Source organism: Notolepis coatsorum (genome assembly GCF_963971535.1).
Source record: "Notolepis coatsorum genome assembly, chromosome: 4".
In the NCBI taxonomy this organism is placed as follows: Eukaryota; Metazoa; Chordata; class Actinopteri; order Aulopiformes; family Paralepididae; genus Notolepis; species Notolepis coatsorum.
Genome location: NC_140168.1, coordinates 90,348,496 through 90,361,077, shown reverse-complemented (window position 1 = coordinate 90,361,077; position 12,582 = coordinate 90,348,496). Strand labels below are relative to the sequence as shown.

At 45.4% G+C, this 12,582-nt stretch overlaps 1 protein-coding gene across 1 annotated transcript in view; it reads left to right on the top strand.

The window, feature by feature from the left end:
* Positions 1–11,821, top strand: part of snx10a (sorting nexin 10a) — a 32,696-nt gene extending 20,875 nt beyond the window's left edge. The window contains exons 6-7 of the mRNA XM_084312984.1: positions 8,171–8,371; positions 11,672–11,821. Of these exons, the coding sequence (XP_084169110.1) occupies positions 8,171–8,371; positions 11,672–11,768 (298 nt within the window). The 3' untranslated portion in view covers positions 11,769–11,821. The remainder of the gene's footprint in view (positions 1–8,170; positions 8,372–11,671) is intronic.
* Positions 11,822–12,582: the final 761 nt, after the last annotated feature.

The following is a 12,582-nucleotide window of genomic DNA, read 5'->3' as shown; positions in this document are numbered from 1 at the left end:
ACACTGTAGCACCCACCCCACACACTTATAGCACACACCCACTTTAAACAAACACACTGTAGCACCCACTCCCCACACTTTATATTTATGGATGAAGGATTGCACTACAACTCGTACACCTTACTGTAAATTGTACCTAAAATTGTACCTCATCCCATTTCTGCTTTGCACTAGATAGTACTGTACATTAGTACACTGCATAGTATTGTGTATTGTATATTATATGGTAACTCAGAACATTGTACATATGTCTATACCGAACACTGTGACCTCATTTTCTTCTTCTAAATTCATGCTATATTATGTTATTATGTTATTTGATACTATCTTGTCTAGCACAGTCTCTGGAGCGTAACAGTAAGAAGCATTTTGTATGAAAGTATTCTGTACTTCTGTATGACAACTATTAAAGAACTTGAACTTGAACTTGAAACTGTCCAGTGCTGTCTCGCCTGCTGATGATTTCTGCCTCCTGTTGGAGTTCTCGGACATTACAACACCCACCTTCTCGTCCGCTGCCACTAAGCATGGAGTCATGCATTACATCTCCACGGAAGGCCCACCAGTACATGACAGGGCTCGTTGTCTCGACCCACACACTGTCGGCACAGTGGTTAGCACTGCTGCCTCACAGCAAGAAGGTCCTGGGTTCGAACCCCAGCAGGGGACGTTTCTGTGTGGAGTTTGCATGTTCTCCCTGTGTTCGCGTGGGTTTTCTCCAGGTGAGGTGGTTTCCTCCCACACCATGAAGACATGCATGGTAGGCAGGGACTACAGATGAAAACTAGCTCATTAGCTAATTCTGGCACATTTACATTGATGTGGAAACTGAAGATGTTGATTAATGGTCCGAAGACATGTCAAAGGCGTTCTCGGATACCAAGGAGGCCCTCGCGAGCACAACCATGCTGATGCACCTTGTGCCTGAGGCTCCCCTGGCGTTGACGACTGATTCCTCGGATTATGCCGTCGGAGCCGTTTACGAGCAGCTGGTCAATGGCATTTGGCAACCCCTGGCGTTCTTCAGCCGACAACTCCGTTCCAGCGAACATAAGTACAGCACCTTTGACCGTGAGCTCCTCGCCCTGTACTTGGCAGTCAGGCACTTCAATTTCCTGCTGGAGGCTCGCCCTTTCACTGTTTTTGTAGACCACAAACCATTGATTTTTGCTATGGCGAAGGTGTCAGAACCGTGGTCTGCCAGGCACCAACGCCATCTGGCTTTCATCGGAGTTCACCACTGACATCCGGCATGTGGCTGGGAAGGACAACCCCGTGGCTGACTGCCTCTCTTGTGCCGCCATCGGTGCTGTCCACCTCGGCATTGATTATGCCCGTATGGCTGCGGATCAGGTTTCAGACCCAGACATCCAGGCATGCAGGACGGTGGTTACTGGCTTCCGGTTGGCGAACGTCCCCTTCGTTGATGATGGCACGACGCTGGTATGTGATGTATCTATGGCGCAGCCACGCCCAGTGGTTCCGCATGCATGGAGACGAAGTTTTCGAGGCCGTCCATGGCCTCTCACACCCGGGCATCACCGTGCCTAATGGCTGTGAAATTTGTCTGGCCCAGGATGAAGGTTGACATTGGGGGTTGGGTCAGGACCGGCATGGCATGCCAAGCCAACGTGCGAAGGTCCATCGACATGTTAAGGCCCCGTTGGAGCAGTTCACAGTCCCCGAGAGGCGTTTTGACCACATCAATGTGGATCTGGTGGGACCCCTTGCTTCGTCCAGGGGCTACACTCACCTTCTGACGATGGTAGATGGGACCACCCGTTGGCCGGAGGCTGTCCCACGCATTCATCGGTACATGGGTCGCCCGGTTCGGTGTTTCCTCTGATCGGGGGGCCCAGTTCACTTCTGCATTATGGACTTCCATTACCCAGCAGTTGGGTGGCTCCCTCCACTGCACTACGGCCTATCATCTAGGCCAACTGCTCCTACAGAGTAGGCCCTCCTACCGCGTCGGCCTTGTCTGTCCAATAGCTTGTGTGAACGCTTTCACCGGTCAATGAAAGTTGCTCTTAACCTCTTAAGCCCGGAGCCCTATTTTGTCTGATGGTTGCTATTGTTCATGTAGTGGCCAAAATCCCAACAGGTTTGTCTTATAACCTATTTGAATCTTCCACTTGTAGGTTGGGAAGCAGTGTCAGACTCGCAGTCGCAGAACAGAAACCACTGCACGTTTTTGTTGTTCCTTTTGCTCTTTTAATGGTTCAGCAACTGGCAGCAAGAACAAAACATGAAAACAATATCGCACATAAAAGTAAAACAGGAGATCCTAATAATCTTAGTAACAAAACAAGAGATCCCAATAATCTCTAGACAAAAAGGTTGCGTCTGCGCTGCGTGTCAATGACGGTATTGCTGCTGCCTGCTGCTCTGCCGTCACACGCCGCACCTGTGGCTTATAGCGTTAGCCCCGCCCCATTCACCTGAGCAAAGCGCCCCACTCACTGCAACAGAGAAATGTATTAATACAGATTCACAATTAATCAAAACAAATAAGCTTGAATGCGGCTCTTACACCGGCCCCTAATTGTTCTCTAGGAATCAATTACTCAAACAAAATAAAGAGCCGTAAAACTATCAACAAATTAATTTAGAAAATATAGTATATACATTACATCCCTTGTTGATGTTGAAAGAAGAACTGTGTGAGGCCAACTTACAGGCCATGCGGCTGGGGCTAAACTGTGTGAGGCCAACTTACAGGCCATGCGGCTGGAGCTAAACTGTGTGAGGCCAACTTACAGGCCATGCGGCTGGGGCTAAACTGTGTGAGGCCAACTTACAGGCCATGCGGCTGGGGCTAAACTGTGTGAGGCCAACTTACAGGCCATGCGGCTGGGGCTAAACTGTGTGAGTCTTCATTCTTAACCGTATCCTAGGGCCGAGGTTACTAGCACATAGCCTTAAGGAGGGATCTTTATGATCGCTAGGTCAGTCAAATCAGAAAAAACTAAAAACTGTAATCCAAAGTGGCAAAGAGTGTATATCTCCATGTATCAGTCTATGCGTGTATGTCTATGTATTAGTCTATGGGTGTATATCTATGCATCAGTCTATGGGTGTATGTATATGTATCATGGGTGTATATCTATGCGTCAGTCTATGGGTTCTCTAGGAATCAATTACTCAAACCAAATAAAGAGAGCCGTATAACTATCAACAAATGAATTTAGATAGTGACCTGGATGCTGAAATGGCATTTTGTCGCTCACCCTCTTACAACCCTGAGTTCACAGTTTGACTCTTAAGAATGTGTCATCGTCTAAATCATCTTAGCGATCCGGAAAGTATATATAAGGTATATATCTCAAACAGTAACACATGCTTCTTTGCTCTGTGCTTGGTTCATGACCAATGACTATATTGCCATAATGAGGGTGGTTGCTACTGTATAATTCATTTTAGATTAAATAGTAATTCATTAAATATAACTTGAAGGGGAACTTTTAAATCCTATGGACTATATAAATTGGTCTTCACCACTGTGGTAAATTTACCTAAGTGAAATAAACAAAGTATATACATTACATCCCTTTTTGGCTGTTGAAAGAAGACCTGTTATTCTTCAATCTCCAGGAATGCGGCATAGCTTAGCTATGGGCCTATCAATAATGGAGGTTTTCGTCTGGAGCTTCACTGCACGGGTCAGACCTCCTGCATCAGGCTTGGTCTCCTGTACTCTGCCTAGTGGCCACGACCCCCGTGGAGCAGTTGGGTCCACTACCAGGACGACATCTCCAATGTTAAAGTTTTTTCCTTTTTTTTCTCACTGTGCTCCATTTCGGTCTTCCTTGGAGGAGCAGAAGGTATTCTTGTGTCCTGGCATAGAGGTCAGATCTCTCGCAGAAGATGGTTTGTAGGCCTTCATCCAGTATAGGATCGTTTTTACTGTTCTTCTGCACTCTGAATGGAGCGGTTTCCAGCACTGCCATTTCCACTGGGAAGGATTGCTTTTGAACATAGGTGATGACTGACTTCTCTGCCTGTGAGAAGTCTTCCACTGTGAGGAGCTGTCCACCAAGTGTGGTCCTGAAAGCGCCTAGCTCAGTGCTCACCTTTTGGCTGCTCGAGTGGGTGTGGCTGTGACCTGGGGAAAGCTCTTTGCGCTTTTTGACAGTCAACATCAGAGCATTCTTCCTAGTGTGCTCGTTACCAATGTACTTGAGTACTGTTTGGCTATCCCCGGCCCCTATGTGACCACATAACTCTGCTTGGCTATCCCCGGCCCCTATGTGACCACATAACTCTGCTCTCTTCATATCTGCTGGGGTCTTGACCTCTGCCCTCTTCATATCTGCTGGGGTCTTCTCTGCCCTCTTCATGTCTGCTGGGGTCTTGTCCTCTGCCCTCTTCATATCTGCTGGGGTCTTCTCTGCCCTCTTCATGTCTGCTGGGGTCTTGTCCTCTGCCCTCTTCATATCTGCTGGGGTCTTGTCCTCTGCTGCCCTCTTCATGTCTGCTGAGGTATTGTCCTCTGCCCTCTTCATGTCTGCTGAGGTATTGTCCTCTGCCCTCTTCATATCTGCTGGGGTCTTCTCTGCCCTCTTCATGTCTGCTGGGGTCTTGTCCTCTGCCCTCTTCATGTCTGCTGAGGTCTTCCCCTCCGATGCCAGGCTTCTGGATTTTTCCTCACAGGGACTCTGGACCGGTGTGGTGAGAACAGGCGCCTCCCTATTGGCTGCTGCGATGGCCTCAGAACCATGTGGCCAAGACACAGGAAGTCCCCGTCTGAAATGCACCTGCGGCGCCTCCCGTTGGGCAGAGGGGTGGGCTCCGTCCTTCTCTTGCGGCCCGGCTTTTGCGGGAGAAGTGAGGGGCGAGGCCTGTGGCAGAGGGCTGTCGGTGAAAGGACTGGGCCGCTGGTTGACCATCGAGGTGGAGGACGGGAACTGGGCAGGGGGGTCCCTCGGGAACCGGAACTTCCTAAACGAAGACTGAGGGTACAGAGGCGTCGGTGACATGGGCATGACAGGTCGAATATTGTGCACTAGTTGGGGCTGGTGCTGGTCATTAATGTCATCTGGCTGAGCATCGGGCCAACTGTGAGCATTACCATCGTTAACATTAAAAAAGGGCAAGTAATGTGCTCCTGCCTTGCTCCTAACAGCACCTATGTCATATGGATGAATTGAAACATCTGGCTTTGAATATACCAGCGCCCATTTCCACTGGGAAGGATTGGCTGTGCTGGCTGCTATTTCACCTTGTAATTCTAATGTTTCTCTCATTTTTTTTTAATGTTTCTCTCTTTTTTTTTAACATTTGTTCCTGTTCTTCAATTGCATGTTTTTCTTGTAACATAGAAGATTTGGCCAATAAATATCGTCTCTCTGCCTCCGCGTTGATGCGTATGGAGGAAGAGGAGGAGTGGTGGGAGGAAGAGTGAGACGACCTCGTTGAGCGTGCGTCTGTCATCCTATTTGGATGCGCGCAGCTGCGCCTCATTATGTCATTAACGGGCAGGTCTGCCTTATCTGAACTCGCCATTTTAATTCAGAATAAACAAATAAATAAATCCACAAGGTCTTCGACGTGTTTTAGAAACAGTGGCTGGTTATGTCATTATCATTGTCTTTCTCAATTGTTGGTTCGGTTACAGCCGCACGCCAGGCCGGCGTTTCCTTGTCTCGATGCGCGCAGCTGCGCCTCATCCATGTCATTAACGGGCGTCTGAACTCGCCATATTAATTCAGAATAAACAAACAAATGAATCCAAAAGGTCTTCAACAGTGGCTGGTTATTTGTTTCCTTGGCTGCTCTCTTTATCCATGATATGTCACCAGCACAAAATAAAATATTCACTGTCCATAAACATCGTTATCAGAGGCGAAGTTTGTTTAGTGATAATCCATGCATTTATTCCAAACGAATAATTATTCATGTGGCGTGGCTTTTTGCAAACACATACCTCAATTATTTGTTTGCTTGCTTGTTTACAGCAGTCAGGCCGGCGTTTCCTCTGTTTGTAGCCGCGCGTCGGGCCGGCGCTTTGGTTCCAATTTGGACCTGTTTGATCCTCCAATTCTTTTTTCGTTCCGGATCCCAATAATCCGTGCTCTTCAATCGCAGCTTGTCATTTGGCTTGGCTTCAGCCCGTTCCTTCGGATCCCAATAATCCGTGCTCTTCAATCGCAGCTTGTCATTGACTTGATGTAGTGGCCAAAATCCCAACAGGTTTGTCTTATAACCTATTTGAATCTTCCACTTGTAGGTTGGGAAGCAGTGTCAGACTCGCAGTCGCAGAACAGAAACCACTGCACGTTTTTGTTGTTCCTTTTGCTCTTTTAATGGTCCAGCAACTGGCAGCAAGAACAAAACATGAAAACAATATCGCACATAAAAGTAAAACAGGAGATCCTAATAATCTTAGTAACAAAACAAGAGATCCCAATAATCTCTAGACAAAAAGGTTGCGTCTGCGCTGCGTGTCAATGACAGTATTGCTGCTGCCTGCTGCTCTGCCGTCACACGCCGCACCTGTGGCTTATAGCGTTAGCCCCGCCCCATTCACCTGAGCAAAGCGCCCCACTCACTGCAACAGAGAAATGTATTAATACAGATTCACAATTAATCAAAACAAATAAGCTTGAATGCGGCTCTTACAGTTCACAATAGGGGAGACAAACTAACTGTGCTCCAATATATGCCAATAACGTTCAGTTTTGTGGTATATAATCCAGAGTAATAAGAGAAATTCATACACGTCATTTGCTTGAAGGCAGCTAGAATCCATTGGGAAGTGTAGTTTTTAGAAATTCCAACGCTCATTGAGAGCTCTGGATGTCCTCTTCTCAAAATGACTACATTCGTCATCATTAAGAGACAGCCGCTAATTCAAAATGGGGGATCGCCACGATCAAAACAACACATTTATAAAAACGAAAATCTCACGAATACTTTAACCTATTGGTAATAGGGATGTCTGATATTATCGGCTTACCAATATTGGCATTAAAATGTAATATCGGAAATTATCGCTATCGGTTTTCAAAAAAGAAAAAAAATCGTTACATTTATTTACCCAGGCAAGTAAGAACAAATTCTTATTTTATTTATTGTGAAAAGTATGCATAATGTGTTAATTCCACAACAATAGATATGTAATGTTAATTACCTGAAATTATTAAAAAAAATTGGGGGGGAAACCCAGCATATATCATTATCTGTTGATATTGGTATCGGAAATTAAGAGTTGGACAATATCGGATATTGGTAAAAAAGCCAATATCGAACATCCCTAATTGGTAAACAAATGTATTGCTGAAAATATACACTATGACTGCTGTTGTGACATGGTTAGGATGTTTACTCTTGAATATGTTTGAATAGAAAAAAAAACGATAATTATGTCCGTCTAGAGAGAATGATTTATGACGTGATGTCATTTGCGGTCCGGTACCGCACGGGTGGAAGAGGTTAAGGCCGATCTCCGGGTTGATAGCTGGGTCGACGGACTTCCTTGGGTGATGCTGGGACTCCGTACTGCACCTAAGGAGGACCTTCTTTCATCCTCTGCTGAGCTGGTATACGGCCAACCCCTCCGTGTCCCGGGGGATTTTCTTCCCTGTGCTCGGCACCGGAACAGCGGGGTGCTCTGCTGGACAAGGCCAAGTCTTTCGTACCCATCCCTAACTCATGCCACGGCATTCCGAAGGTGCGTGTCCCGCCTGATCTGCTGCGATGCCCATTGAGACCCCCTACAGCCACCCTACGATGGTCCTTATCGGCTTGTGAAGGCAGGCGGTAAAACCTTTGTCATTGACACAGGGGCGGAGGGGGGGTGAAGAACGGATCTCTGTGGATCGCCAGAAGCCTGCTCACCTGGATTTGGACCGCCCCATTGAGTTGGCCCAAGTGCCCCGCCGCAGTCGCCCCCCTGGTAGGGCAATCCCGACGCCGACCCTAGCTCCGGCGGACCCTCAGACCTGCCGTCCGAGGCCTGTTAAGTGTCAGATATATTGTGTGATTACTGCGCCTTAAGTTTGAGTCCCAAATCTCGTTGTATGCAAATATAATATATGACAATAAAGTACAATCTAATCTGTTAGGACGACCCCTCGTCCTCTAAAAGCAATGCAACACGCAGGAAAAGGTGAAAAATAAATCCTAACTATCCTTTTGAATGTGTCCGTTCCTCTCCCCTGCGCTGCAGTGTTCTCCACACGCCCCTGCTGCTGTCAGACAGCCGTCTGCACCTGTTCCTGCAGACGGAGCTCGGCGTGGACAGGATAGAGCGCTGTGCCCAGGGCCAGACCCGTTACACGGTGGCACAGGCCTTCCAGCGTGCCTGTAACGGCCACAGCCCACAGGGGGACGCCACCAGCAAGGTCTCCTACGACTCCGACTGGGAAAGGTAACCATGTTTTTTTTTTTTTTTTTTTTTTATATCTTTCTTCCCCTCCTTTTTCCCGATTTTTCTCCCATCCCACCCTTCCTGGTTGTTGCGTACTTTCCCCTACTGTTGGTCCGGGAGACCGGAGACTGTCACATGCTTTCCTCCGACGCATGTGCAGCCTGGGGCAGGCCAACCTGGCCGCGCAGGTTCTCACCGGGGAGAGTGTAGCGTGTGGGAGGCCACACTATCTCTCCTCAGATCCAACCCTCGCTGAGCAGGCGCCCCGACCGAACTGTAGGGGTCGCTGTCCACAACGCCCAGGACCCACCCTTCAGCTTCCCACCCCCTGATACAGCCAATTGTATCAGCGTGAGAGGACAGCCAAGCTGATAGCAACGCCGGGAGCTGGATTCGAACAGGCGAATCCCAGTGTCTCCCGGTGTTGGTGACGAACGTAATCTCCGTGCGCCACCTGCCCCCCAAGGTAACCATGTTCTGTTCAGTCGGCAAGGTCTCCTACGGCTCCGACTGGGAAAGGTAACCATGTTCTGTTCAGTCAGCAAGGTCTTCTACGACTCTGACTGGAAAAGGTAACCATGTTCTGTTCTGTTCAGTCAGCAAGGTCTTCTACGACTCTGACTGGAAAAGGTAACCATGTTCTGTTCAGTCCAGTCAGCAAGGTCTTCTACGACTTTGACTGGAAAAGGTAACCATGTTCTGTTTAGTCGGCAAGGTCTCCTACGGCTCCGACTGGGAAAGGTAACCATGTTCTGTTCAGTCAGACCCTGACTGGGAAAGGTAACTATGTTCTGTTCAGTCAGCAAGTAACTTTTTGGGGAAGTCATGTGTTTCATAAAGCTGTTGTGATGTCATGTGTGCAGTGTTGTAGTACTCGAGTCCAGGACTCGTGACTCGACTTGGACTTGAGCACTGATGACTGGGACTCGAGCATTGACTGCATTCGGACTCTGAAGGTGCAGACGAGGACTCTGACTTGTTAATTGATAAATAGTATTTTTTTTGTAATGGGCCCTAATCATTTGGCATAAGATGTTGATGGCTAGTGCATTTGTTTGGCTATTGTGTCACAAAGTAAATCAACTCTTATTTTGAAATGGTGACCGCTGTGTCATTTATGTTTAATGTAGACCTTTTTTTATTCCGCTCTTTGACACGCACACAATGCAACGTGCACAGAGCATTGTTCTTTAGTGGCAGCCCGGCTGTAATTTAAATGTCATCTAGCTATTACCTGCCATTATTTCATTGTGACATTGTGTCGGGTACCAGCTAGGAAAACACTCTGGGAGAAATACGGGATGAAGAGGCTGACGTTTGTGGCTGGTTTCTGACGCAGAGAAACTGTTAGTCAAAATAAAGATTGCCGATATTTCAATTTCAAACCTTTTCTTTAAACTCTAAAGGCAACTGAGGTTTCCCTTATTTAGTTGTGTCAAGTGTACATAGAGTTAAGCAAAACATGAAGTTAAGCAAAAATAAAAGGCATACAAAATCATTAGACTAAGGATAACAATCGATTAAAACACCTACAACTTGATTGACAAAGGTTGGAGATCAAGGTTTTAAACTCTGCAACAGAGGGGAGAATCTCAAGCTTTAAGGACTGAGTTCATTCCATGAGCTAGGGGGCATCATAGCAAAATGCAGATTCACCCTGTTCCGAGCAAACTCTGGAGACTTTAAGGACCAGCCAGTCACTAGAACAGGTTCCATAGGTACCAAAATTCCATTCCAATAATGTAGTATAAGGAGGTAATATGTGTATTAAAATAGAGGGAGGAATAAAAAAGTACTCCATGAGCTCTGAGACATGGCAAGTATCAAGTTTGAGGGAGATGTCCTCAAACAGGCCTCTCTGATTTGGGGGGCCAATGACTATTTATTTATTTATCTGCATTAAGGAGCAGAACATTTAGTGACATCCAGTTTTTAATGGCAAGCAGGCAAGCCTCAACATTTTGTAATTGGGAGGAATCATTCGGCTTAATAGGTAGGTATAATTGTGTCATCTGACTCATCTGCGTAGCAATGAAAGTTAATACCAAATTTGCGTATGATATTGCTGAGGGGTAGCATATGAATGGAAAATGGCAAAGGGCCCAGGACGGAGCCTTGCGATACACTGCATTTCACTGTGAAGGTCTCGGATGTTAAAATCATTATAGATCACACGGTGTGTTCTATTGGTTAAATAATATTTAAACCAGGCAAATGCCTGACCCTGAATGCCAACATGATTCTCGAGCCGACTCAGAAGAATGGAGTGATCAACGGTGTCAAAAGGATGCACTGAGGTCAAGTAATAAGAGCAGAGGTTAGATTGGAATCAAGAGAAAGCCGTTTGTGATTTTGGTAAGTGCCGTTTCAGTGGAGTGGAAGGTTCTAAAGCCAGATTGAAAAGATTTGTGAAGGTTGTTACTTGATAGATGGTAATTAAGTTGCGTTGTGATTGTCCGTTCTTAATATTATGGATAAGAAGGGAAGATTGGAGATGGGTCTGTGGTTTTCCAAAAATTAGGGGGTCAAGGTTTGGTTTTTTAACTAGCGGTTTAATAATTGCTGATTTTAAAGGCCAAGGGAACCATGCAAGTAGACGGAGAAGTGTTAAAGATGTTAAGTAGGGTGGGACCTAAAGTTGGGAGAAGTTCTTCAATGAGAGTTGCTGGAAAAGGGCAAGCGAGCAGGTTGAGGGTTTAGCTCCACCAACCAATTTTGAGAGGACACTTAAGATGTTTTCAAGGCAGGATAGCATATGGCTGGATTGCATAGCAGAGGGAAGGCCAATCAGAGGTTGGGAGGGACTCTTGATTGGTAAGTAAGCCTTCAATTTAGTCTCTTATGAGATAATCTTCTTGGTAAAGAATGCAATGAAGTCATTGGCCGAAGATGCCTGATTTAGCGCAGTTGGTTGTTTCCGAGTAAGTTTTGCAACTGTATCAAACGGGAACTTCTAGTTATTTTAGTTTTCATTGATGAGCCTGGAAAAGTATGAGGTTTTGGCAAGTGAGAGTGCCTTTTTGTATTTATGTAGACCCGTCATTCCAGGCAAGGTGGAACACTTTGAGTTTGGTCGAACGCCATTATGTTCAAGTTTGCGGCATGCCTTTTTCATGATACGAGTTTCCTCCGTGAACCAGGGAGTTCGTTTTTGTAGACCACGTTTCTTTTTAGGCTTAAAAACGACCACTAAGGCACTGGCTGTTACCAATGCTTTTCAGCTACTTGCTTTTCTTAATCATATATTACCATCATTACACAATTGGCTTTTTTACTTTGGCTGTATTTCCTCTCTTCCAGCAGTTCGTCATCGTCTTCCAGCCTGGGCATGGCGGTCCAACCCACCCGCAGGAACCCACACCTGTTCATCTGTCTTTCAGAAGAGCAGAACATCTAGCCATGACACGTTCTCTTCCAGGTTCACCACTGTTGGTTCAGTCCTGTGTAGAAAAACCTGTTGCTGCCATATCTAGTCAGCTGTTTCAACAGCATACTTATATTATACATATTTTTGTCTTTGTCGTATCCTTTTATTTGTAAAAGCGGCTTAGCAATGCATTTCCCAAAGGGGAATTCCTCTTAAAATTAACGTGATGCAAAAGTAGACATTGTCCAAATATTTCCATTTTTATTTTATTTACTTTTATCTTAATGAATGAAGGGGAATGCAGTCCTATATGGCATTGTCTGAAATTGTTCAAGAAGAGAATTCATGACAACTAGAATTGTGTTCAAAAGCAAATTGTTGAAAAATATATTTAAAAAAGAATCCGATGACATAATACACTTATCATTTGATTTGATTTGCTTGAGAAACCAAAACTCAAACATTGGACATGTCTTTTTTTTTAATAACATTTTAAATAAAGTGTATACTTTTGCAGAGTAAAAACCTTAAGTCCGTTTCGGTGGAATTCCCCATTATGGCTTATTCATGTGAAATTCATTGTGTGTGTGAGTGGTGTTCGGTCGGTTTTATGTCCCAAGTAGCTTAATCGAATTTAGTCTTGTCTTAAACAAATACCTCACTTCTTTAGTATGTAATTGTAAAATATATATTTCCTGGTTTTAATTGTGTATATTCTTAATGATTAATGTTCTCAAATATATTTTTTATCTGCAAATATTTGACATACTTTTATGATTTAAACTGTGGATGAATAAATATTATTTTGAAGAAAAACCTTTGTTTATTTTAGATACAAATTTTA